General features: G+C 35.3%; 1 protein-coding gene across 1 annotated transcript; it reads right to left on the bottom strand.

Annotated features, from left to right (window-relative positions):
• Nucleotides 1–21,904: 21,904 nt before the first annotated feature.
• On the bottom strand, nucleotides 21,905–22,214 carry LOC115839040 (small nuclear ribonucleoprotein E-like). Its single transcript, XM_060288157.1, has one exon. The coding sequence runs from the start codon at nucleotides 22,181–22,183 to the stop codon at nucleotides 21,905–21,907; it is 279 nt and encodes a 92-aa protein (XP_060144140.1). The 5' UTR covers nucleotides 22,184–22,214.
• Nucleotides 22,215–25,336: the final 3,122 nt, after the last annotated feature.

Here is a 25,336-nt window from a genome sequence, read left to right as displayed (position 1 = left end):
ACACTCTCTAACACCATACACAAAAATAAACTCAAAATGGATTAAAGACCTAAATGTAAAGCCAGACACTATCAAACTCTTAGAGGAAAACATAGGCAGAACACTCTATGACATAAATCATAGCAAGATCCTTTTTGACCCACCTCCTAGAGAAATGGAAATAAAAACAAAAATAAACAGATGGGACCTAATGAAACTTCAAAGCTTTTGCACAGCAAAGGAAACTATAAACAAGGTGAAAAGACAACCCTCAGAATGGAAGAAAATATTTGTAAATGAAGCAACTGACAAAGTATTTTTCTCCAAAATTTACAAGCAGCTCATGCAGCTCAATGTCATAAGAACAAACAACCCAATCCAAAATGGGCAGAAGACCTAATAGATATTTCTCCAAAGAAGATATACAGATTGCCAACAAACACATGAAAGAATGCTCAACATCACTAATCATTAGAGAAATGCAAATCAAAACTAAAAAGAGGTATTATCTCACACCAGTCAGAATGGCCTTCATCAAAAAATCTACAAACAATAAATGATGGTGAGGGTTGGGAGAAAGGGGAACCCTCTTTCACTGTTGGTGCAAATGTAAATTGATACAGCCAGTATGGAGAACACTATGGATGTTTTTTTAAAAACTAAAATAGAACTATCATACGACCCAGCATTCCCACTACTGGGCATATACCCTGAGGAAAACCATAATTCAAAAAGAGTCATGTGCCACAATGTTCATTGCAGCACTATTTACAGTAGCCATGACATGGAAGCAACCTATATGTCCATCGACAGATGAATGGATAAAGAAGGTGTGACACATATATACTATGGAATATTACTCAGCCATAAAAAGAAATGAAATTGAGTTATTTGTAGTGAGGTGGATGGACCTAGAGTCTGTCATACTGAGTGAAGTAAGCCACAAAGAGAAAGACCAATACCATATGCTAACAGATATATATGGAATCTAAAAAAAAAGTTTCTGAAGACCCTAAGGACAGGACCAGAATAAAGACACAGACATAGAGAATGGACTTGAGGACACAGAGATCGGGAAGGGTAAGCTGGGACGAAGTGAGAGAGTGGCATGGACATATATACACTACGAAATGTAAAATAGATAGCTAGAGGGAAGCAGCCACATAGCACAGGGAGATCAGCTTGGTGCTTTGTGACCACCTAGAGGGGAGGGATAGGGAATGTGGGAGGGAGATGCAAGATGGAGGAGATATGGAGATATATGTATAACTGATTCACTTTGTTATAAAGCAAAAACTAACACACAATTGGAAAGCAGTTATGCTCCAATAAAGATATTAAAAAAAAGTAAGAAAAAAACATGAATATTACAGAAATGAAAGTCAGGAATCAAAACAGTTTTGAATGATCAATGACCCTGAATCTGTATGAATGGTGGTGGTGACAGTGGTCTGTGTGTCTGAGTAAACGCAGAGAAATAAAGACTAGAAAAAATAGAGTGAAACGTTAACTGAAATTCTCTCTCCTTAATACAGAGTTATTGAATACTTGTTTCAAGGTTCTTTGATGTTTTTCACAGATTGCTGAACTGGAAGAGTTTCCAGGAGATCAGTTGCAGGTTTCTATTTTTTATTCCCAAACAAGCTGCATAAAATAGAGTGCATTAAACTAGGCTATTAGTTCTGTTTCACTACTTTGTTGCTAAAAATCGACTTAGGCACTTTGTTATAAAACTGAACTAACTGAGCACATCCTCATGGTTCTGCTTACTGTTATAATGAACTCTGAACAAACATTTATTTTGTAAATGCTAACGAATATTTCGATATGTATTTATAAGTTAGCCTGAATCTTTCGTTTGTGCACATTTTATGTCACCAACTAATCACAAATTCTTTGGAATTAGTATGGTTCAGTCCATTGACCCTAATTATATTCCTATTCTATTTTGTTACTTTTGACATTTACTAAAGTTATGATTTTAAGCAAATCCTCTCTGGATCTCAATTTCCTCATCTCTGTGGCATACATGTATTGTTCTTAAAATCATTTAATTTTTGTTATTCAACATATTATAAAAGATTTGATATAAGGATATTAGAATAGCTCCAAAGAAATAGATAAAAAAAGAGAGTTTCCCAATTTTTTTTTTTAGAGAGACCAAATAGCAACACCTCACACACGAAACACACACAAATATCAAATTCACTTATATACAATACCTACAATCTTACACATATATTATTAAGACTATGTAAACATAAACTGGGAAAAGCAAGTAAAACTGATTCTCCTGAATATCAGAAAATAATTCTTAAATAAAAGAGTATGCACAAAATATTCTTGGATGGAAAGACTTCTGGTGTACAGTTGTCAATGTCCATATATTAAATTTTAAATGTAGTGATTATAAATAGAAATCACAAAACAATATTATTTAAACTGAAAAAAACATTCCTCATTTTTCTGAAAAGATAATTACAGAAAAACAGAAATCTGAAAAAGAGAAACATTGTTGCTGAATATGAAAGGGTACTCTAAAGCTAACATAATTGAAACATAATATTGGCACAAGAAATTGTTGAAAACATAAAACAGAATAGATAATTCAGGAACATATATATGTTTTAACATATTAGGTAATAAAGTGTGATATCAAATAACTGGGTAGTGGATGAACAAAGTAGTAAATGGTTGTTTTGTCACCTAAACATTTGGGATTAAAATAATAAATTACTTAATAATGCCAATCAGCAAAACTGTTTCAGATAAATTAAAGAGCTAAAGAAAAATATAAACCTTCAGGCTTCTGGATAAAATCTTAGGTGGCTAATTACATATACTTGGTGTAGGAAAGGTCTTAACACCTCCAGAAGAAACCATAAGGAAAAGATTGTTTGACCAAACTATAGAAAACATAAACTCTGTGCTTAAAGAAAATCATGTCATAATAAAATTTAAAAAATAAATGCCAAAAGCAAACTGGGAGAAATTAGTTTCAACATATTTGACAGAAAACAAATAATAGCTTTACTAAGTTGTTTTTGCATATCAATAAGAAAATATGAACACCATTAGAAAAACAGGTAAAGGACATAACTAGGTGATCACAAAAGAAAAAAACAAATGATTGCAGACAATAAATGTTCAGTCACTGTAGTAGAAAAAGATATAGAAATTTTGCCAAATTGAAATTTTGCCAAAATTTTGCTACTAAAACTAGTAACCCTCAATGTTTGAAATAAACATTTCATGTGTATTTTTATATTTTGCTATTAGCAATGTTAATTGTGTAAACATCTGCATAAATATGGTGATATACATCTAGAATCCTGCAAAACCGCATATCTTTCCATACAGCATGAAAATTCATTATAAGACAGTGGCTTTAGAATTCATTCCAAAATCAGGGTGGTGGAAACAGTACATCCAGGACACAGGCAATAAGGACGTGCATTTTGTGTAGAGAATTTGCAACAATAATAAAGCTGATTAAAAGCCAGTTTGCTTTTATTATCACCATACACGGCAATTTGAAGCAATATCAGTGATTTAAATACTCCTTCCCACCAGGTTGGACTGCTTCTGTTGCCTAACCTTGGTAATCTACTGTTCTGAGAAATAAAAAATGCGTGCAAAAATATTTCATGAATGATATTCATCACCCTATTTATTTTAATATTAAAATAAAAGAACTCTCCTAAATGCCTAGTATTATAGGATTAGTAAAATAAAGCATGGAACATTCACATTTCCAATAGCAGTGCTATTCTGTATTTGTTCATCCATGTTGTATTGTTAAATCAAATAAAATACACAACAAAAATTCTACTTACAATCTGTTTTTAAATGTATTTGTATCATATTATGTTCAATAAAAGTTTACCAAACAATAGTTTTAGTCACAACCTGATTTTAAGTGTATTTTTGTTATAATGTAGGAAATTCCAGTAAAGATAAACAGATTTATGACATCTGCTCCTCCCAACACACACATACACACACACACACACACACACACACACACACACACAGGTTTTACTAGAGCAGTTGTTTTCAAACTTGACTACACATTGGAATATCCTGGGGAATTTTTAAAATCATAATACCCAGGATACATCCATGTAAAATCAGAATCCCAGGTTGGGACAGGGAGGGACCGAGCATCTGTATTTTTTTAAATTCCCCACTGGGTCCAATGTTGAGCCAAATTTAGAACCAATCAGCTACAGCCTTGCTGCTCACGTGTGGTCCATGAACCTGCATGCAACAGTGGCAACCACCAGGAGCTGGTTAGAAAGGCAGAAACTTGGGCTCCACTCACATCACAATAGTCATTATAACAAGATTCTCAGGTGATTTCATTAAAGTCCAAGAAGCACTGATAGAGACCTGTTTTCATCTCTCCAAGATGGGATTTTATTGGAGTAAAGAGTTCTGAGGTTCAAAATATAGAGATTTGTTGGAAACAGGTTTAGAAAGTTATGTATCTCCTTGCTCTTGGGGAAAAAAAACTGCATCAGGATTTTTCCTCTTTTGTCTAAAAGAAAAAGAAATTTCCAGACTTTGAGTTCAATATTAACTTTCTTGATTGTCTTTTTGAAGAGACATATTAGCCAAGTAAATTCATGAGCTGAACTTTAACAAATTCACCAAGTTTCTAGAGGAATTATATAATATATCTCTTGTCCGGATCAAAAGAAAATTTGAGTCACTCCTATACGTCATTCTAGTCCCAACTGTTGTTTAAGACAAATAAGCTCAAAATGGATCAAAGACCTAAATGTAAGGCCAGACACTATCAAACTCTTAGAGGAAAACACAGGCAGAACACTCTATGACATAAATCACAGCAAGATCCTTTTTGACCCACCTCCTAGAGAAATGGAAATAAAAACAAAAATAAACAAATGGGACCTAATGAAACTTCAAAGCTTTTGCACAGCAAAGGAAACCATAAACAAGACCAAAAGACAACCCTCAGAATGGGAGAAAATATTTGCAAATGAAGCAACTGACAAAGGATTAATCTCCAAAAATTATAAGCAGCTCATGCAGCTCAATAACAAAAAAACAAACAACCCAATCCCAAAATGGGCAGAAGACCTAAATAGACATTTCTCCAAAGAAGATATGCAGACTGCCAACAAACACATGAAAGAATGCTCAACATCATTAATCATTAGAGAAATGCAAATCAAAACTACAGTGAGATATCATCTCACACCAGTCAGAATGACCATCATCAAAAAATCTAGAAAGAATAAATGCTGGAGAGGGTGTGGAGAAAAGGGAACCCTCTTTCACTGTTGGTGCAAATGTAAATTGATACAGCCACTATGGAGAACAGTATGGAGGTTCCTTAAAAAACTACAAATAGAACTACCATATGATCCAGCAATCCTACTACTGGGCATATACCCTGAGAAAACCATAATTCAAAAAGAGTCATGTACCAAAATGTTCATTGCAGCTCTATTTACAATAGCCCAGAGATGGAAAAAACCTAAGTGTCCATCATCGGATGAATGGATAAAGAAGATGTGGCACATATATACAATGGAATATCACTCAGCCATAAAAGGAAACAAAATTGAGCTATTTGTAATGAGGTGGATAGACCTAGAGTCTGTCATACACAGTGAAGTAAGTCAGAAAGAGAAAGACAAATACCATATGCTAACACATATATATGGAATTTAAGAAAAAAAAATGTCATGAAGAACCTAGGGGTAAGACAGGAATAAAGACACAGACCTACTAGAGAATGGACTTGAGGATATGGGGAGGGGGAAGGGTAAGCTGTGACAAAGCGCGAGAGAGGCATGGACATATATACACTACCAAACGTAAGGTAGATAGCTAGTGGGAAGCAGTTGCATAGCACAGGGAGATCAGCTCGGTGCTTTGTGACCACCTGGAGGGGTGGGATAGGGAGGGTGGGAGGGAGGGAGACGCAAGAGGGAAGAGATATGGGAACATATGTATATGTATAACTGATTCACTTTGTTATAAAGCAGAAACTAACACACCATTGTAAAGCAATTATACTCCAATAAAAAGGAAAAAAAAAGAAACTGTAAATGAGTGAAGTTAATAAAAGAAAAAAAAATCAGAGCTTGGGGAGGGGTATTTAAATGAGACAAACTTTTAAATTGAAAAAGCAATTGCCATACAAAGTATTTTGTGCGGGGAATAAATTTACATAATGGAAACTCAAGGCAACCTGAATCAATGTAAATAACCCAATGCAATAACAGTTTTATTTAGATAACAGCTATATACACATAGAAAATAAAGGCATTTTCCTCAGCCTTGAAATGGTATTCTTGTAATGGAAACCAGCATTATAAACGTTCAGTAACAGAAAAAAATTGGCTGATACACTGATATTTCTTGTGTTAACATATTAATGCAAACTCAGTCTCTCAGTAAACATCAACAGTGTTCTATATGGTGGATGAAAGTTAAAATTGAATTCTGTATCATAAATTTTTATTAGTGCTTCAGAGCTTTTAAAGTATTTTCTCTCTCCTTATTCATTGAATCCTCATCAAAACTCTGTAATGGATTTATATTCCCATTTTAGAGATAAACTAAAAGTTGGAAGAGTTCTATAGCATACCCAAGAACACATGTCTGCAAGTGATAGAACATACACTCAGACCTAGAGTTTTCATTCTAAGTTTCTCCCATATCACAGCTTCTTTCCAAACAATTTAAATAATTCTATTTCTTTCAATATTTATTTTGTTCATTATGTTTTTTGAGAGTACACAAACATACATACACATATGTGCCTGTACTCACATACACACACACACACTTTGTGGTAATTCTGGCCAAAATCCAGGTCATAGGTATCCTGTTGTTAAATAAAATCATGTAAATTGACATTTTCAGATTCTAATGCCACCTGCCCTTTTACCGGAAACTCAATATGAAGAAATAGGGTCTTCTTTGGTTTCATCCATTATTCTGAGAGTCAGCATTAAAATCTACCTCTTATGCAGATTATTCTCAGTCACACTTAACCAAATTAGCAAAGGAATTGTTAAGAAGAAAATATCATTATGCAAAGTTAATTCTTAACTAAATTCTACTTTTTTTAAGAAATGTCATTCACTTCTCTTCAAACGTGCCTGAACACTTCCTATTACTCACTGTGTTTTATTTTCAATGTTACTTTTTTAGTTTAAAAGCTATCAAGTGTATTTTCATGGTGCAAACACAAGATATGGTAAACTGGTATATAAATGTCTAGAAGACAGATTAGAGTTTGTTTATTTAAATGTAACAGATAGTCACAAAAATTCTCACTTCATATTTCTATAGCTCATTTGGATTTCTTCTAATTCATGCTAGTTCACTTGATTATTTCCTTTTATGTGCCTGTGGTAAGCATTCCCTTGCATTTTTTCAAAGTGAAAGAAAATTTTTAGGAATTCTAATCAATCTTGATGTTAATATTCTATTTAATAGTTTTGCATTTACTGAAATCATCACAGAAATAAGAAAACCCAAGGAGAAAATGGAAATAGATCTAAAATGATTTAATAATACAAATACAGTATAAACAATCAACCCTCAATTCCAAATAATTTCTATTCTAAAGAATTAATAATGATTTCTCCAATCCCATTTTATTTTCATTCAGCCAGCAGTATAATTCCAATATAAATAGAGATATCCTTTGGGATATTTGTTTATTAGTATAGGACAATATGTCTTCCCTATTCTTTGAAGTTAATTGTAGGCATTGTATAATATAGAACTGAAAATTGAGAAAGCAAATCTTAACTAAAATACCTAGTTATTTGACTATTCATATATTTTTCTTAATTATACATTCTCACTACTGGTATGAATGTACATAATTCAATTTCAGATCAAACTAAATTTTCAATCCAGCTCATACAAAGTGGTGTGTCTTAGTAAAGATTAAATAAATATTTCTCATGTACATTGTTAGAGTTAGAAAATCATATATTAGCCAACTACTTTTAAAAGGAAAAAACAAGGTATTAAATGCAAGGAAACATGTTAATTGTAACAGGAAGAAATTTATTTTCGTGTAGTAGTAGTCTCCAAATGTGGATCCCCCAAAAATCATCACTCCCAGTATTTACTCCTTTATATAGATAACCTCATCCTCTTGAGTATGGGCTAACACAACAATCTGCTTTTGAGATGGTTGTGTGTTTCTGTGTTATTTCCAAGGTTCGATCATAAGAAGCCTAGTAGATTACACATAGATCTCTTGAAATGCTTGGGCTAGGGGAAACCAGCCACTTGGTAAGAAGCCCTACACCTTCAAGCCATCATGCTGTGAGGAACCAAAAACAAACCACATGGAGAGAGAGAGGGAGAGAGAAAGAGGAAGAGAGAGGTACTTGACTAGCTCCCAGTTATTTAAGACACCCAAGACCAAGCACCAGAAGTATGAGTGAAATCTGATTGAAGAAGCACTCTTGGATATTTCAGTCCCAGGACATCTCATGTGGAGAAAAACCCAGGAATCAGGCTGACAGACAGAACTGAGGCTCCAGATATAAGGGTCCAGTTGACTCATCTAACCCCCTCTAATCAGATGAGTGCTCAGACAACAAAGAGCTGACATGAGCCATTCTCACTATATCTGACATATGTCCTGACCCTCAGAATTTTAAGCATAACTGTCAAATAAATGAGCCAGAAAGATGGCCTCTCTGTTTTGGCCCTTAGGTTTTTATTCTTCACTACAGACTGAGACCTGTTAGTTCAAAATCCCTCCAGTGCCAAGTTCAATTTTTTACAAAACCAATTGCTTTAAAAATAGCTTAAACAAGCAGATTTTTAACCATTTAGAACCTGCCTGCTTTGCATAACCCCTGAGAAATCTCACCCAACATCTGCCAGCCGTAAGTAAGATAAGCCTGTGGTTAAAAGACTCAAAAGATGCCACTGTTCTTCAGAGCTTTCTGACTCAAAGACTTTCCACTGTGCTGCTTGTACAACATCACCTAGATACTCTAGATACATAACCCCCCTCAGTAGCTTCTGGACAGACTCCTGCTGTGAGGGATTTCCCCCATGTTTGAACCTGTCAAAGCACAGCCCAATAACGTATGTATAGACTTCTCTCACCTCTTATCCTTTGATCAGCCTACAAATCCCTTAAACTCCCTACAGTAATAAAATGACTTTTGTTTTATCAGACTAAATTTTGGGTCTCTTCATTAGGCAGCAGTGAGAAATAATAGAAGCAATTTAAACCATTTCCCTAAGGCATCCAAAGCCAGTTGTAAAATAACAACTAACTGCCCTGAGAAATTTACTAATGTTGTATTTTATGCATTATTCAAGTTAATTCATAAAAACTATGGTCCAAGGCTGAGATGGTAATGTTCTTGAAATGATATTACTTTTCATGGTCCATTATATCCTTATGAGGAACACTATGAGATGATAAAATATTTTAGGAAGAACAGGAGCAATTTTCCCCAAATTTAACTGTTAGCAATGTGCAATGTAAAATCACAACCTTAGCAATCTTGTTCATAAAAAAAAGCAGTTTTGGAACTAATCAACTGTTCCTAAATTGTTAATATTATTTTCTTATTTGTTTTCATTTAGTTTTTGCCATTTATTAACATTCATTAACAGGTAAGTTGTAGCCAGAAGTTTACAGAAAATATTGAAGCAAAAATAAAACTTGGAAAATTAACAATTGATATCTGTAAATGCTTATAAATAAGAAAAAAACTTCTTTATAACTGAGAAAATTAACCTTCTTGAAAATTAGAAATAGACTGCCATATCATTTTTTGGCAATATAACACTCTGATCTGCTTGCTGAACATACGTGTTCTCTGTCAGCATCATCTGAGAACACTGATGTGGAAGTGTTCTATCACACATTTTTGTCTTGCAAAATAAATAAGAATAAAATAGTAAGCCCTCTATTATTTAATGCATTTGGCTAAATCGTGTTTGAAGTTAACGAAAAATTTTAAGCTGGTCTCTGAACACTTACATGAGAACTGAGCATATTTTCCCCAGCACTGGTTTAGGAGCACCCCACAAATTCATAGTGATTGATGTATGCATATGGCTCTACTCTACTTGGCCATGTGAGAAAACATTCCAAAGAGCAGAGAAACTGAACTAGGGAAACCTAGGTTTTATTTCTGACTTTGCTACTTACTTGTAGGGTGATTTCATGCAAATTATATAATGAAATTGAGTACTCATTTATAAAATCATATTAATCTCAAACGGTCATTTTGAGAGTACATTATAATGCATCTGTTTTAAGTAACATTATTTTCATGGATTATTATAAAAGTCAGAACAATATTACATGGGTCTGAGGAGGAACAAGGATCTCTTTTTATCTAACTTACCAAGAAATTTTGTCACATGACCTAACACTTTCAGGAAAAGTCTTATATTCAGCTTATGCCATTTATATGCCACTTATGGCATAATATGGCAAGATGCACTAACTGGTAAAGACATTGGCAAAATAGACTGCAATGTCCATTTAGAAGCTTTGTTTTTTGTTGTTGTTTTTTGTTTTTGCGGTACGCGGGCCTCTCGCTGTCGTGGCCTCTCCCATTGCGGAGCACAGGCTCCGGATGCGCAGGCTCAGCAGCCATGGCTCACGGGCCCAGCCGCTCCGCGGCATGTGGGATCTTCCCGGACCGGGGCACGAACCCATGTCCCCTGCATCGGCAGGCGGCCTCTCAACCACTGCGCCACCAGGGAAGCCCCATTTAGAACCTTGGAAGCAAAGAAAAGATAACATCAATATGACATAAATCACCATACCCAATAAAAAAATATCAAATTCCATTCAACTTTCAGATAATAATTATTAATCATTAATTAATTATGGTTTAATTTTATCTCAGTCTTCTTAAAAGCATACACAATAATTATTTCCTTCATTTACCAATAAGGATATTGAGGTATCAGAGAAGTGACAGAGTCAAATCTCTGAACCCTCTCCAACTTCTCTCTTGATAAAAATTCTATTTCTGCATGTCAACACCTATAGGAAGGTATGGTTGGCTAGCATTCATTTAAAAGGGGGAAATAAAGTGGATTAAGGTGATGATTCTCGATTAGCTTAATATATTACCATCTGTGGAGATACTTGACTTTTTTGGAAGAGAATAATCGTTTACCTAAAGTTATTAAACACTTATTGTGGAATGTCAAGCATTAGGGACAGTCTAGTCATGCACTTCAGTGTCTCAGCTGGCATGGCTACTGTGCCAAAGAACGAAAGACCCAGGAAAACCTGGAGGGGCACTAGGCATGTTGATGGGTTCAGTCAACCAAGGAATGAAAAACAGAAGCCAAAAGTAGGTCAAACTGCGAATTGATATTCAAAGGTACAAGATACACACAAGTGCTGCAACCAAGTAAAATAGAACATTTAAGCTGAAATGGAGGGATGGAGTCTTAGGTAAACACAATGGCAAGGTTGCATTATGGTATGACAAGTAAAGGTATGAATTGAAAGGAACAGAAAGAAGATACCAAAATGCCAGAAGTAAGTGGACAGATTATAGGAGTAGAAGCAATATGTGAATCTATTTCATAAACTATAAAGCACCTTAAAATTTTAGTAAAAGCTCTCTTTTGCTCCATATTTACACTAATTCCTTCCCACCCAAATCCTTTTAGAGAGTAGTTAACACTTACTTTGCGAATTTTCTGAATCCCCTTTCAGTATTCAACCCACTCCTATCTAACTTGCAACCCCATGACCTTACTGTGACAATTCTCCATGGGGTTACCTGTGACTTCTAAGTGACTTAAATCAGTGGGCATCTTTAGCCCTGATCTTACATGAGTGGCACCAATACTAAACCCATTTGACCACTCTTTGTATAAACACTCTCCTCTCTAACTTCTATGATATCGCGTGTCCCTTATTTTTCTGGCTGCTCCTTCTCTTTCTTCTTTGCTGACTCAGTTTTCTCAACACAATCCTTAGATGTCAAATCCCCTTCCAGGCACGTTCTTCTGTCCTTTCCTCTTTTCACTCTATACTCTCCTTGTGCAGTTCCACTCATCCCATGGTCTTCAGTCACCAGACATATTTTTGTGACTTTTACATATAAAACAGTAGTCCAGGACTCTTAGGCCCAGGTTGATATATCCAGTTCACATTGTCCTCACTTGCATGTTCCAGAGATACCCTAAACAGCCAGTTCAAAGCCAAACCCCTGAGCGTCTCCCCATCTGTTCTCCTTCCATTGTTCCCTATTGAACAGCACTCTCGTCCATCCAGTTCTTCAAGCCAGAACCTCATGGGTCATCCTTGGCTCTCTCCTCTTTCTCCATAGCCAATCCATTACTAAGCGTTGTTTATTTTACCTCATAATTTTAAATTTATCTGTTCCTCATTTCTCTCTATCTTTACCTAGTTCAAGTCTCTCGTGTGGATGCAATGCCATAGCTTCTTGACAGGGGCTTCTTCAAACTGCAGCAAAAGCACTTTTTAAAGCAATCTGTCCAGGTATCTCTTCTGTTTGAATCTCTTGAGAAAATGTGCAACATCTTTAACTAGTTCATAGGGTTTTGGGTGATCTACTCCCTAAGGCCATCTCTGGCCTCTCACATTCCTCTCCTCTGCAATCCGTTCACCACCCACACCACATTGTTCCCACTGCATGAATAAGCCATGCACCCACCTGCCATAGCCTTTGTGCCTAGTGCACTCTTCCCTATTCCCTATCATTGCCTAAATTAACTCCAATTTATCTTTGGATCCCAGCCCCAAACTCGCTTCCTCAGAGAGTCTTTCCTGACATGCTCCTGCCAGGTTCCTCCAAAAGAGTCCCCTATATACTCTCATTACATCCTGAACCTTTCACACATAGTATCTTCCACAGTGTGCAAATGTAGTTATTTGTGTGACTGTAAACCTGGGAGTAAGGAATGATGCTGGTCTTTGATCACCCCTGCAAACCCAGTGCCAAATACAGGAGCCATCGCAGAGTAGAGGTGCAGCATTTTCTGTTGAATAATTAAGTGAATGGATTGAACCAGCCAGGTGAATACCTTCTCATCTTTTCAAGGCTCTATCATGTCTTCCTCAAATGAAATATTTCCACCTTTGTGCTCGTAACTAACTCTGTTCATGTTCGTATCATATTTATCACACTGATGGTGTATTTGTATCCTTTTTCCAAAACAGGTTGTGAGTTCTTTAGTGGCCTGAGGTTAGAAATCATGTCTTGTTCACTGTTGTACACTGAGGTCTCTCACAGCACTGGGCATATCACAGGCTCTCAGGAGTGGAAGGAATTGAAATAGAGAAAAAGATGAACTCTGCTGGTTTGAAGATTTCAATTGGCCTTGCTTCTAGAATAAATCCATTTGCACACAGGAGGTGAAGCCAAGCATTACTGAGGAAAATTGCTTAATCCGCTCTATATATTACAGATAATGTCCTGAATCTGCTTTCAGCCCCTGCCAACCTGCTGAATTTAAGAAAAATTCAAAGCTTTCTTCCTTTTTTTCTCTTTCTGCTTCTTCTCCTTGTCCTTCTCTTTCTCCCCCTTCATGGTAATTTCATGGTTTTTTTGGAAAGGATAGACTTTAAGTCCGAAATGGCATTTTCTGGTTTTTTTAACAATTAAAATAAAGCATTAGTTTACAAAGCAGGTGACCAAGTTTTAAAGCTTATTACCCAGAGATAAGATGACAGAGACAGGAAGTAAGAATGAACTTTATTCTTAAAAGGGTTGTATTTATGAGTAATAAACTCTTGAATATTTACTAAGACAAACAATGTAATTAACCTTTAAAATTCACATTAAAAAGAAAAACTGTGTCCTCTCATGATCTGTCTGTTGAGGTATTTTTTGTCAACATAAATTCTCTAAGTGGGTTATTGTTTCTCACCAAGGTTGTCAATTCCTAGTTTATGTGCTCTGTTAAATATAACTGATAAATACATACTGAATTTTGCTTTTAATAACTGGCAATCTCTCACACAGTTTTATATGTGTGAGACATTGCCAGTTATTAAAAGAAAATATATATATATATATATATATATATATATAAAACAGTAATTTGTTCCTTGCTTTCCAAACCTGAAAGATTAACATTATCCAAGTGAAAATGTTGTATTCACTATGTAGGGAAATTTGGGGCACTACACATGACATAGATAATGAGTCCGCTTTAAAAAATATAGGAATATGAAGCTTTGAAGTTTTTAGATAATAATCTCCTAAATAAGGAAAGAGTGACTATCTTTACCTATATTTAACAACTAAGCAAGTCATCAAAGCAAGAACACACTAGAAGGAATGCCATGTATATGATTCAATGAGTAATATTTTAAAATAAACATTATACTGATTTCTCATTTATATGTATCAGATAATGTGCTTATTAGGTGTAAGTAAGTTTATTGGAAAGAATATTTCCAAAAGATCTTGTCTTCACCAGCCTGGGTTAACAGATTTCACACATTTAACTGCAGATTATGATATAAATAGAAGATATTAATATACTGATATCAACTACTCCATAGAATTTTGCACTTGTTAAAATCAGATATAGAAAATTACATTTATAATTTTTATTTCATCTCTATTGAAATTCAATATGCATATAATAAAATGCCTCTTTTTTAATATACAGTTCAATGAGTTTTAGCAAGTGTATACAACATGAAACATCTGCTTTAATGAAGATATAGAATATATGAATGTACAATTTGTTTATCCGTTCATCTGTTGATAAACATTTGGGTTATTTTCAGTTTGGAGCTATTATGATTAAAGCTATGAAGAATGTTTATGTACAAGCTTTCTGTGGACCTTTTATTCCTTTTTTTTTCTTTTGATAAATACTAAGAGAGGAATTGCTGAATCATACAGAAGGTACATAAGAAACTGCCAATCTAAAAAACATATTTTAATAATAACATTCAACAGTGTCAAGAGGGCTTTAATAAATATTAAGTAATCATCTATTATATGGCAAGCACAAGTTTGTGCATTGGGTATATAGAATTTAACAAGACACAGTCCCTGCCCTAAGGACATTCAGAGAGTATTGGAAACAACTCTTCCTTATGCATGTACCAAAAAAAAAAAAAAAAAAAAAAAAACACCCTGTATGCAATGTATTTGAGGAGACAATTCCTGTATAATTAGATATACTAAGCCCTAGGTCTGGCTCTGATATAAACTAGTTATTTAACTTTGAGAAGACTCTTCATATCTCCGAGATTTATTATCTCTAAAAAGACAAGATTTAAATAATCACTGTTATTTTCAAACACTAAAATAAATCTATAATTTATAATGAAAGTAACACAGCAACAATTTTCCAAATTTAACTCTAAATAAAGTTGATAACTTAAAGTTTCAAATTTTGAAGTAGTTGGTAGTTTTATTAGAGCTTAAGTGATAGGTTAATTTCTAATAAATATGAGAAGCATGAACTATTTCTTAAGGCATAATAGTTCATTGACCGAGCATTAGAACATCTATTGTATAAGAAATCATGTCAATGAGAAATTTGGAAATCTACTGCCCATTGAATCTCAACCAATCTAAAGTCTAGAAATAAAGACAAATTTTAACCAAACATAACAGAACAGTGAACTGATAAAGAAAAACACTTAGCTTCCACTGGCTCCCAACATCACAATTTCCAGATGTCACATTTTAATGCTCTAGATACCAAATAAGCTGAAAACTGGTCTGTCCAGCATGTGTTAGTGAGATCTCTCCCTGCAAACAGTTCAAAAAGTGAGTACCTTTGAAAATCAACAGAGGGTAAGTAGCCAAACTTATGTAAGAAATAAGAGTATAACAGTCCTTGTCCATCATTATGAAAATTTTTCAATTAATTCTTTCACATTTACAGGGAGGAAATTTCTTTTTTTTCTCATAACAATTTAAACACCTTGAATGAAGAAAAGAGTTTGGTCTTATTTGTTTTGCTTTGTTCTGCTGATAACATCTTCATCTGTCATCAATCTCTGCCACCATGTTCACACTAAGACTAATTCCTAGAGGGCACTTGGTAATTGCCCTCCCCCCACATCCCAAGCAAAAAAGACACCAATTCTTTAAGAAAGCTGAGGATTCTGTCAAGAGCAAAAAGCACCAGGTGGAAAAGATTCATTAGAGGAAAAGATGAAGAATGGAAACTATCTTCCTCCCAGCATTTGAATAAGCATGCAAGTCAACACATTAATTAGAAGATTACCAAACAATGAATAATAAAATGATGACCGTCTGCCTTGGAGGTCTTAGAGTATTAGTTAATCATGAAATCAGAGCAGTACCCAGAGTCAGAACCAGCTGAGTTATTAGTCTGTGTAATCAGAGGCAAGTCAATTATCATTTTTCTATGCCTTATTTTCCCTATCAGAATAATAATGCTTGTTTTTTCACACAGGTTTATAATAGTTAACAGAAAAATCATAAAGAAATATTCATCTTTATGTAACATAGACTTTAGAAAATGATAACACATAGAGGTATTTTATATATTCTATGCCACATTACTATGTAAATGTAAAATAATCATTACTGTTATAATTTTAAATATAGATGCTATTTAAGATTTCTGGGTAGGATCAGCAAGTACTTCTTAGAGTAATAAAAGTTTTACATGAATTCTTGAACTACAAATTGAGCCCCAAAATGAGGCTAATTTTCCATCAGTGCTGGGTAGGCCTCATAAAATGATCCCAAAGTTCTTCTTTTTCTTTGTGAAAAAGAAGAACAAAAAGCGTTGCTCACCACATAATTCCACAAGAGTTAAGTCATAACCCATTGAGGTTGTCCACTGACAGCTCACCCTGAGAAGAATCAGTATAAACAACAGGATGAGGTGCTCTGTGCTTTGGAAAAACAAGCCCTTAGATTGTTAGAAGCACATCTCAGGAGAATTTCAATGACTCCAGATTCTTGAATCTTCCCATACATAAGAAAGCACTAAAATCATTAACCTGAGATGTCTGTTATTTGTGATTAGCTGTAATCTTTTACCAAGATGTATGCTTGACTGCAGGTATTCCCTATCCAAAAATCATATATAGACTGGCTTCTGGCTTCTCCAGAAAACTTCTGGAGCAGTTTTCTCAGAGCTGGCTGAGTGACTGTTTCCCGAAGGCTATAGTCCTCAGTAAGACCCTGTATAAAGCTTAAACTCACAACTCTTATGTTGTGCATCTTTCTTTAAGTTGACAACCTACAAAGCAACTGTAAAAAGCATATGAGAGATAATCATCACATGCATATCATGAAAACAAATCTACTCTTGGATATGACCCTGAATCCATTATGTTACATCTATTTTTCTTGTGATCAACACTGGGGCAATTTCTACCTGGGAAAGTTTCATCCACCCAAGACATTAAACGAACCTTGTTTTTATACACTAATTGGTCAAGAATCATAGCAGAATGCCTACAAGACGGAAGAGGAAGTTGATTAGTTCCCCTCTTGCTCTCAGTTCTGTATTTAAGTACTTAAGTATTTGGGTCAGTTTTTGTTTTTGTTTTTGATTTTTGCGGTATGCAGGCCTCTCACTGTTGTGGCCTCTCCCGTTGTGGAGCACAGGCTCTGGACACGCATGCTCAGTGGTCATGGCTCACGAGCCTCGCCGCTCCGTGGCATGTGGGATCTTCCTGGACCGGGGCACGAACCCGTGTCCCTGCATCGGCAGGCAGACTCTCAACCACTGTGTCACCAGGGAAGCCCTGGATTAGTTTTTGTTTTTCTGTTTTTTTTTTTTTAACTCGTGGTGTTCAATTTTACCATAGATTATTTAAGTCCATCCTCTGTCATCAACCTTATAATACTCCAGTGTGGAAACTAAGAGTAAGAGGAGGCCTTACTAGAATGAATATGCAGTGATTGTCTGTCTTAAGACTAACAAAAACAGTTGCATCATCTAGTTTGAAAACAAAAACCATGAATCTGTATGCTATCTTGTCTCTTCTTACACTCAGGGATAACATTAAGCCCATGGCTCACTAGGGTTAGCTGAGGCTAAGTATAGCCACACTATCTTTCCTTTACCCACTAGCCTCTCGTGAATAATAAATACCCAGTGTTGCTAGTAACCTTCTCTTTCACATATAAAATCTTTTCTCTTTTGCTTCAACTTTTCTTGACTTTTTATCTTTGATGAAAAATAAATAACGTATAATTCTTTAATAGTAATCCATGGTAGGTAGTTATTAAATTGAGTGAATTGTTTGACCCTTTCTAGGTTTGGATAATTTTTTTAAAAAATCAAGTTGAAACTTGCAGAAACCTTTAATCCATAAAGGAGGGAGGAGTGGAGACATCACTGGCATTCAAATGTAAAAATTATGAACTGTAAAAAGAATAAATGAGGCTTAAAAATGTGTTCGTACAGTGTCTCCAAACAGCATGGAGCCAAATGATTTTAAGATTTATTGTTTATTAAGCAGAGATGCCAATGAATAATAGTTACGATTTGGAAGATTCTTTTTAAAAAGGGAAGTAGCATTTTACTCTCTTTCTGCAATAATGCTGCATTATTTGGCTGATTTGGGATATTTCTGAAGGCAATTTTTGGTCTTCTTCCTGGTAACAGATCATTTCCTTTAGACAGACACACACCCAATGACATTTAAACAGTAACACGACCAAAAAAAAAAAAAAAAAGTAGTAACACGACATAAAAGTAGAGGTCTTCAAAAGCATAATCTATTTATTTGTGTTTCAAAGTATATAAAAATGGAAATGAAAAATATATAGAATTTATATATAGTATTAGATGCTACATCCTATTTAAATATATAGTCGAACAATATTTTCTAGAAAAATTTCACAAATAGAAACATGGTCCTATAATTACACAACTACTTTCTTTTGGAGAAGGGCATGATCTATTTTTACTCTCTCCAGAACATTCTGGCAGTCACTACCAAAACTGCATGGGCTTCACTTGGTAAGGATTTTGTTAAAAGGTGCATTACTAAGAAACAGTGAGTCACAAGTGGATGAATTTACCTTAAAGGCACAGAAATTTTATACAAAAAAGACTACAAGAACAATGGAATCTGGTTTCTTTGATTTCAGAGCTGACTCTCTTATAGCAAGAAAGAGTTTGACCTCAGGATAAGCTGCCTAAGAGAAGGTGGAGGAAAAATAAGATTGTGGATACCAGATATCAGGAAAGAAATATGAAAGAACTAAATGGAACTATGCCCTGCAAATATGCTGTACTTTTTTTTTTTTTTTTTTTTTTTTGGCGGTACTGGGTCCTCTCACTGTTGTGGCCTCTTCCGTTGCAGAGCACAGGTTCCGGACGCACAGGCTCAGCGGCCGTGGCTCACGGACCTAGCCTCTCCATGGCATGTGGGATGTGGGATCTTCCTGGACCGGGGCACGAACCCATGTCTCCTGCATTGGCAGGTGGACTCTCAACCACTGCGCCACCAGGGAAGCCCCTGTACATTTTTAAAATATATTTTTCCTTAATATACTAGAGGAAATATTTAGGAAATAAAGTGCCACAGTTTATAAAATTAAGGTTATTTTCCTACATTTAAAATAAGTTGCAGGGGACTTCCCTGGTGGTGCAGTGATTACGAATCCACCTGTCAATGCAGGGGACACGGGTTTGAGCCCTGGTCCTGGAAGATCCCACATGCCGCAGAGCAACTAAGCCCGTGCACCACAACTACTGACCCTGCACTCTAGAGCACATGAGCCACAGCTACTGAGCCTGCGTGCCACAACTGCTGAAGCCTTCACGCCTAGAGCCTGTGCTCCACAACAAGAGAAGCCACCACAATGAGAAGCCCACGCACTGCAGTGAAGAGCAACCTCTGCTCCCCGCAACTGGAGAAAGCCCGTGCACAGCAATGAAGACCCAATGCAGCCAAAAATATTAAATAAAACAAATATATTTTTTTTAAAGTTGCAAATAAAAAGTATAATTCCTGTTCAACATGCCAACTTTATGGCTGATTTTCTAAAATTTTCCTAAAATAAGTACAAAAAGTAAATAAGTAAATAGTTGTGATGAGTTTGATAAGAGGAAGAAACATCGCAAGTTGGCTAAAGGTGACTTAATTACTGGCAACTTTGACTTAATTATTGGCAACTTTGCTACTCCAGTATTCAAATAAAATAAAATTCTAAGTTCTGGGAAATAAAGTTTTGTCTGGTTTTAGATTAAAAGCTTAGAAATGCATGAGAAAAAAAAAGGCAGGAATCTTTCCAAGGAAACCATTAACTTGTTTATTAGACTAATATAACCAGAAATAATTGCTAGGGGAAAATATTGTGCTGGACTGATAGGCAGAGCAAAAGGCTGGGCTTCCACTTAGATTACACTCGTGGTCAGACTCAAATCCAAGTGGTGAGACTAGCAGGCAATATTAAAATCACCTACATTCTACTACAAATCTGGTTTCAACCTATGTCTCTTTGTAACATCCTACATAAATAAGTTTGAATATCTTAAAGATCCAAGAGAGATATGGAAAGAATCTTGTGAAGGGATAAGAGGAAAGTCATGAAATGGGAGGACAACCTGACATTTTCTGGAGGACCCTAATCCATCACACCAAAGTTCAGTGTCAAAAAGATATAAAATTAATCCCTTGTATCCCCTTTTCTTTTTCTTCTTTATTTTCCTATTGCCTTTCTCATCTTCTTGTCCTCTCCATGTCAGTATTAATGTTATTGTCAGCAAAGGGGGTTTTCAAAGAGTGCTAAAGCTTTAGTAGTAAATTATAATCAGGTAAATTGTACTTTTTGTTGAATTAACAGCAACACCACATCATATCATATCATAGTACCTTTATCTTCATCACAGTACTTTACAACATGCAATAATTTAATATTTTTGTAGTATTTATAGACTCTTCTACCTGTACATTATCTGAGTATCAGAGTAGTATTGCACTGAATGACATAAATAAATAGCTATGTGTGTTTATAAGTGTGTTGTATTAGAAATATCCATACTCAACATGAGGGACAGAAGTTTTTAAATCCTCCATGTGATAACTAATATTTGGTATAAAGGGATAGCTATAACCCAAAGATAAGTATCCTGGCATTTTTACATAATAGCTTTCCTTAGTACCCCACTAATTGTTTTAGAGTGTATCTGCTATTTCCTTATCAATAGTATCCCTGGCATGTTATAGGAATCCAATTTCACTTATCTCATGCATAAATTATAGGCAACTTGGAATCAGCAAGGCACAATGTTGGACTTAAATAAAGGAAAGTGAGAGAATGTAAGAGACTGTGAGATGGCTAGACCTTGCGGCTGAATTGTAACGGAGTATACCACTAAATGTTTAACAGAATGAAGTAGAAGGAAAAGAGAGAGAATCATCTAAATATCCTTCTGTATATTTCATATGGTATATGGGGAATAGGCTCAACTGAGAGAAAACTGGAATAGCTATTATGATTGTTGTCTCTGTAAAACATTTTGAAAGTTTGCCATCTAGAGTCAGACTTGGTACAAGTCCTCACCTGCTTTACTCTCACAGAAATCTTGATACTTCTCCCATTTGCTGTTTCCTCATCTCAGTAAATGGTATCATCATCCATCAAATTAAAAAAAAAAGAAAAGTCACCACTGATTTCTGCCTTTACATCAACCCTCAGTTAAACTTATACCTGTATCCACTCTTTTTTAGATTATTTTCCCATATAGGTATTGATTAGGGTATTGAGTAGAGTTCCCAGTGCTATACAGTGTGTTTTTTTGTTTTGTTTTTTTAAAAAAAACAATCCCACACCATTTATTGTCATCTGGTAATAACATAAAGGTGAGCAAAACAATATGAATAAATCCTTTAGAACTACACTTCTAAAAAGCACACCTAAAAAATTGCATGCCTAATTGTTGCCTTCTCAACAATTTCTCATTTCATTGATCATTTCTAGTTGGAGACACTTTGGAGCAGAGTAATGTTATCTCCTTTTAGCATGATCCAACCCAGTTGTTTTCTTGACTTTGTTTTAGAATGAATCTCTTCTGCATCATCTAATACGAGGTTCATATACTCATCAAAACCAATGATACAGCCCTCTATCCGCATATTCACTTGCTCATAAAGCCAGACCTGAATCTGAGATCTATTTTGCAAGTATCTGAAGATGAGATTGATTGGCTGCACCATCACCTTCTGTACCTTCTGGCCCTGGCCCCAATACGCCATGGTGGAAGCTCACAAAGACCACACTATCCTGCACACTCAGTGTGTTCTTTTTAATTATCTATTTTACATATAGTAGTGTGTATCTGTCAATCCCGATCTCCCAATTTATCCCCCCCTTCCCCCTTGGTAACCATAAGTTTGTTTTCTATGTCTGTGACTCTATTTCAGTTTTGTAAATAAGTTCATTTGTACTATTTTTTTAGATTCCACATATAATTGATATCATAGGATATTTATCTTTCTCTGTCTGACTCTACTTTAAAATATATCTCAAATCTATTTTCTTTTCTTCCTATCCATTACCACCACCCCAGTCCAGGCTCTCCTTGTCTCACTAGGAGTTCAATATTAGCAGATAACCAGTCTTATGTACTCTACTCTTGCCCACAATGAAATCATTCTTGTCACGGTAGGATAATTTACTTTTAAAAATGTAAATCAGCACTCATCAGTTCCCTGACTGAAATTCTCCAATGACCTTCTGCAGCCTGAATAAAAACATTTTCCAAACTACAACTTTCAGTGTCTTGAATGATTTATTTCTACTTATTTCTCCCATTTCTTCTGTTACCTCAGTCTAAGACCACCTGTTTCATTATTTATTTTTGTCCTCTTACTTGAATGTAGGTTTCAAGTTCATAGTAATTGAAACATGTTATGTAATTATATATACATAATTTATATACATCTTATACATATTATTGATATATGATAAATGAGCAAATGAATCCATGCAAGTCAGTTCTCTGCCTTCTCTACAGTTCCTTATGACACTAAGGGACCAGCCACAGTGACTCCAAGAGAAGTGCCCTAAAACCACTTTTCAGTGACAACCACTTGTTCAGCTGGGACTCCAACCCAAAACTCTCCAGGCAAGACTGGACTGTGCTCTGCACACATTCCACTCTTGTACTTAGGAGTTTTATTATCATAATTGGCCTGGAAAATGGCAGAGACTAAGTAGCATTCTCTTATTTTAAGAGATGAGGCAACAAATCTAAAAAAGCATATTAGCATAAAGTGGTGCACTTTTGAAATATAGAGCTAATACATTGTTGAAAGTATATCTGTTCATTCATTCCATAGTCATTTATTACCTTAACAGACCGTTTCAGGTTTTGTGGGGCCTGAGATATACAAAATTGGGGGTGAGGGATTCCTTTAATAAATACAAAAATTACTTTTTCAAGTTCCACTAAAGAGTGTGACTGTAAGAACACATGTCTAGGGTTTCTTCCTACTGTTTATGCAAATGAGGGGCCTGAAGTTTAAGTGTAATATGCTTGATGACAAATGGTGATTGGAGAGCCAACAAAACATTGTACCAGTCACTGGAATCAGTCGTGAAAGCTATCTCAGCTCTGAAGGAGGTGGTCAAAGGTGCAAAATTATAATAAATATCAAAATCGCTGGGGTCAAGTTAAGCCCAGGGTGTTTGGAAAGCACTAGGAAACTGGAGGACAGCTTGGGGAAGGCATTATGGAAGAAGTAACATTGTGACTGAGTGGTTTAGGTAAGACTTGTCCTGGCCAGGAAAATGGTCCTGGGAGGGGAGGGGAGAGGATGGTGTTAATGAAAATAAGATACAGCAGTACATCAGACAGGGGTGATAGACTTTGCAAAAGTATCGAGATATAGAAGAGATTGGTAGACTTGTGAACTGTAAGTGCTTAGGTATCTGAGGAAGAAGCATCAAGCAATGATGAAATGATAGCAGAGAGCAGACATTGGGACAAAAGAAACTTTCATGTCACACTAAGGAGTCTGTTTTCTCCTGAAAGCCATTGAAGATGTTTAAACAGGGAAATTATGTGAGAAATACAAGTCTTAATAAGATTATTCCTTTGGTAATGTAGAAAATTGGTGGAAGCAGGGCAAGATTGAAAGCAAGGGGAATAGATGAAATGCTATTGTTGTAACCAATGAGGAGGAAAATGATAAAGACCTTGAAATAAGGGGTTGAGAGGATACCTACTTCCGGTTCATGTTTTTCATTCAAAGATGAATAATTTAAAGAACACAAAATGTAGTGGGAATTTTACCCTTATTAATAACAGGAACATTGGTAAATTGAGTATCCTGGTTAGTTGTCTCTGATCTGCTCCTACTGTGCCAGCCTTGACAGTTAATCAAACTTCAGTTTTCTAGTCTGAGAGATGGTAGAACTGACCTAGATAATCTTTGAAGTTGCCTTGCAATTCTAAAATTCTATGGACTACACAGTTTTCCCCATTTCTATTATAGAGCTGTTATTTATTGCTCTTTTCTCTAAGTTAGGAAAAGAAAATGAGCTCATTAACTTGGAATTAATACTCCAGTTGTGCTGCCTTATATCTAGATTAAGTGACCATAGGTGCATGGGTTTATCTCTGGAATTTATATCCTGTTCCATTGAACTATATTTCTGTTTTTGTGCCAGTACTATACTGTCTTGATTACTGTAGCTTTGTAGTATAATCTGAAGTCAGGGAGCCTCATTCCTCCAGCTCAGTTTTTCTTTCTTAAGATTCCTTTGGCTATTTGAGATCTTTTGTGTTTCCATACAAATTGTAAAATATTTTGTTCTAATTCTCTGAAAAATGCCATTGGTAATTTGATAGGGATTGCAACAAATATGTAGATTGCTTTGGATAGTATAGTCATTTTCACAATATCATTTCTTCCAATCCAATAACATAATATGTCTCTCCATCTGTTTGTGTCACCTTTGATTTCTTTCATCAGTATCTTATAGTTTTCTAAGTACAGGTTTTTTTCCTCCTTAGGTAGGTTTATTCATAGGTATTTTATTGTTTATTATGTGATGGTAAATGAGATTGTTTCCTTGATTTCTCTTTTTGAAATTTGTTGTTAGTGTATAGGAATGCAAGAGATTTCTGTTCATTAATTTTGTATCCTGCAACTTTACCAAATTCATTGATTAGCTCTAGTAGTTTTCTGGTAGCCTCTTTAGGATTTTGTATGTATAGTATCAAGTCATCTGCAGTGACAGTTTTACTTCTTCTTTTACAGTTTGGATTCCTTTTATTTCTTTTTCTTCTCTGATTTCTGTGGCTAGGACTTTCAAAGCTTTGATGAATAATAGTAACAAGAGTGGACATCCTTGTCTTGGTCGTAGACTTAGAGGAAATGATTTCAGTTTTTCACCATTGA

This window comes from Globicephala melas, chromosome 18 (assembly GCF_963455315.2).
Source record: "Globicephala melas chromosome 18, mGloMel1.2, whole genome shotgun sequence".
Taxonomy (NCBI): domain Eukaryota; kingdom Metazoa; phylum Chordata; class Mammalia; order Artiodactyla; family Delphinidae; genus Globicephala; species Globicephala melas.
Note: the sequence above shows the minus strand (reverse complement) of the source record. Positions and strands in the feature narration are given on the sequence as shown.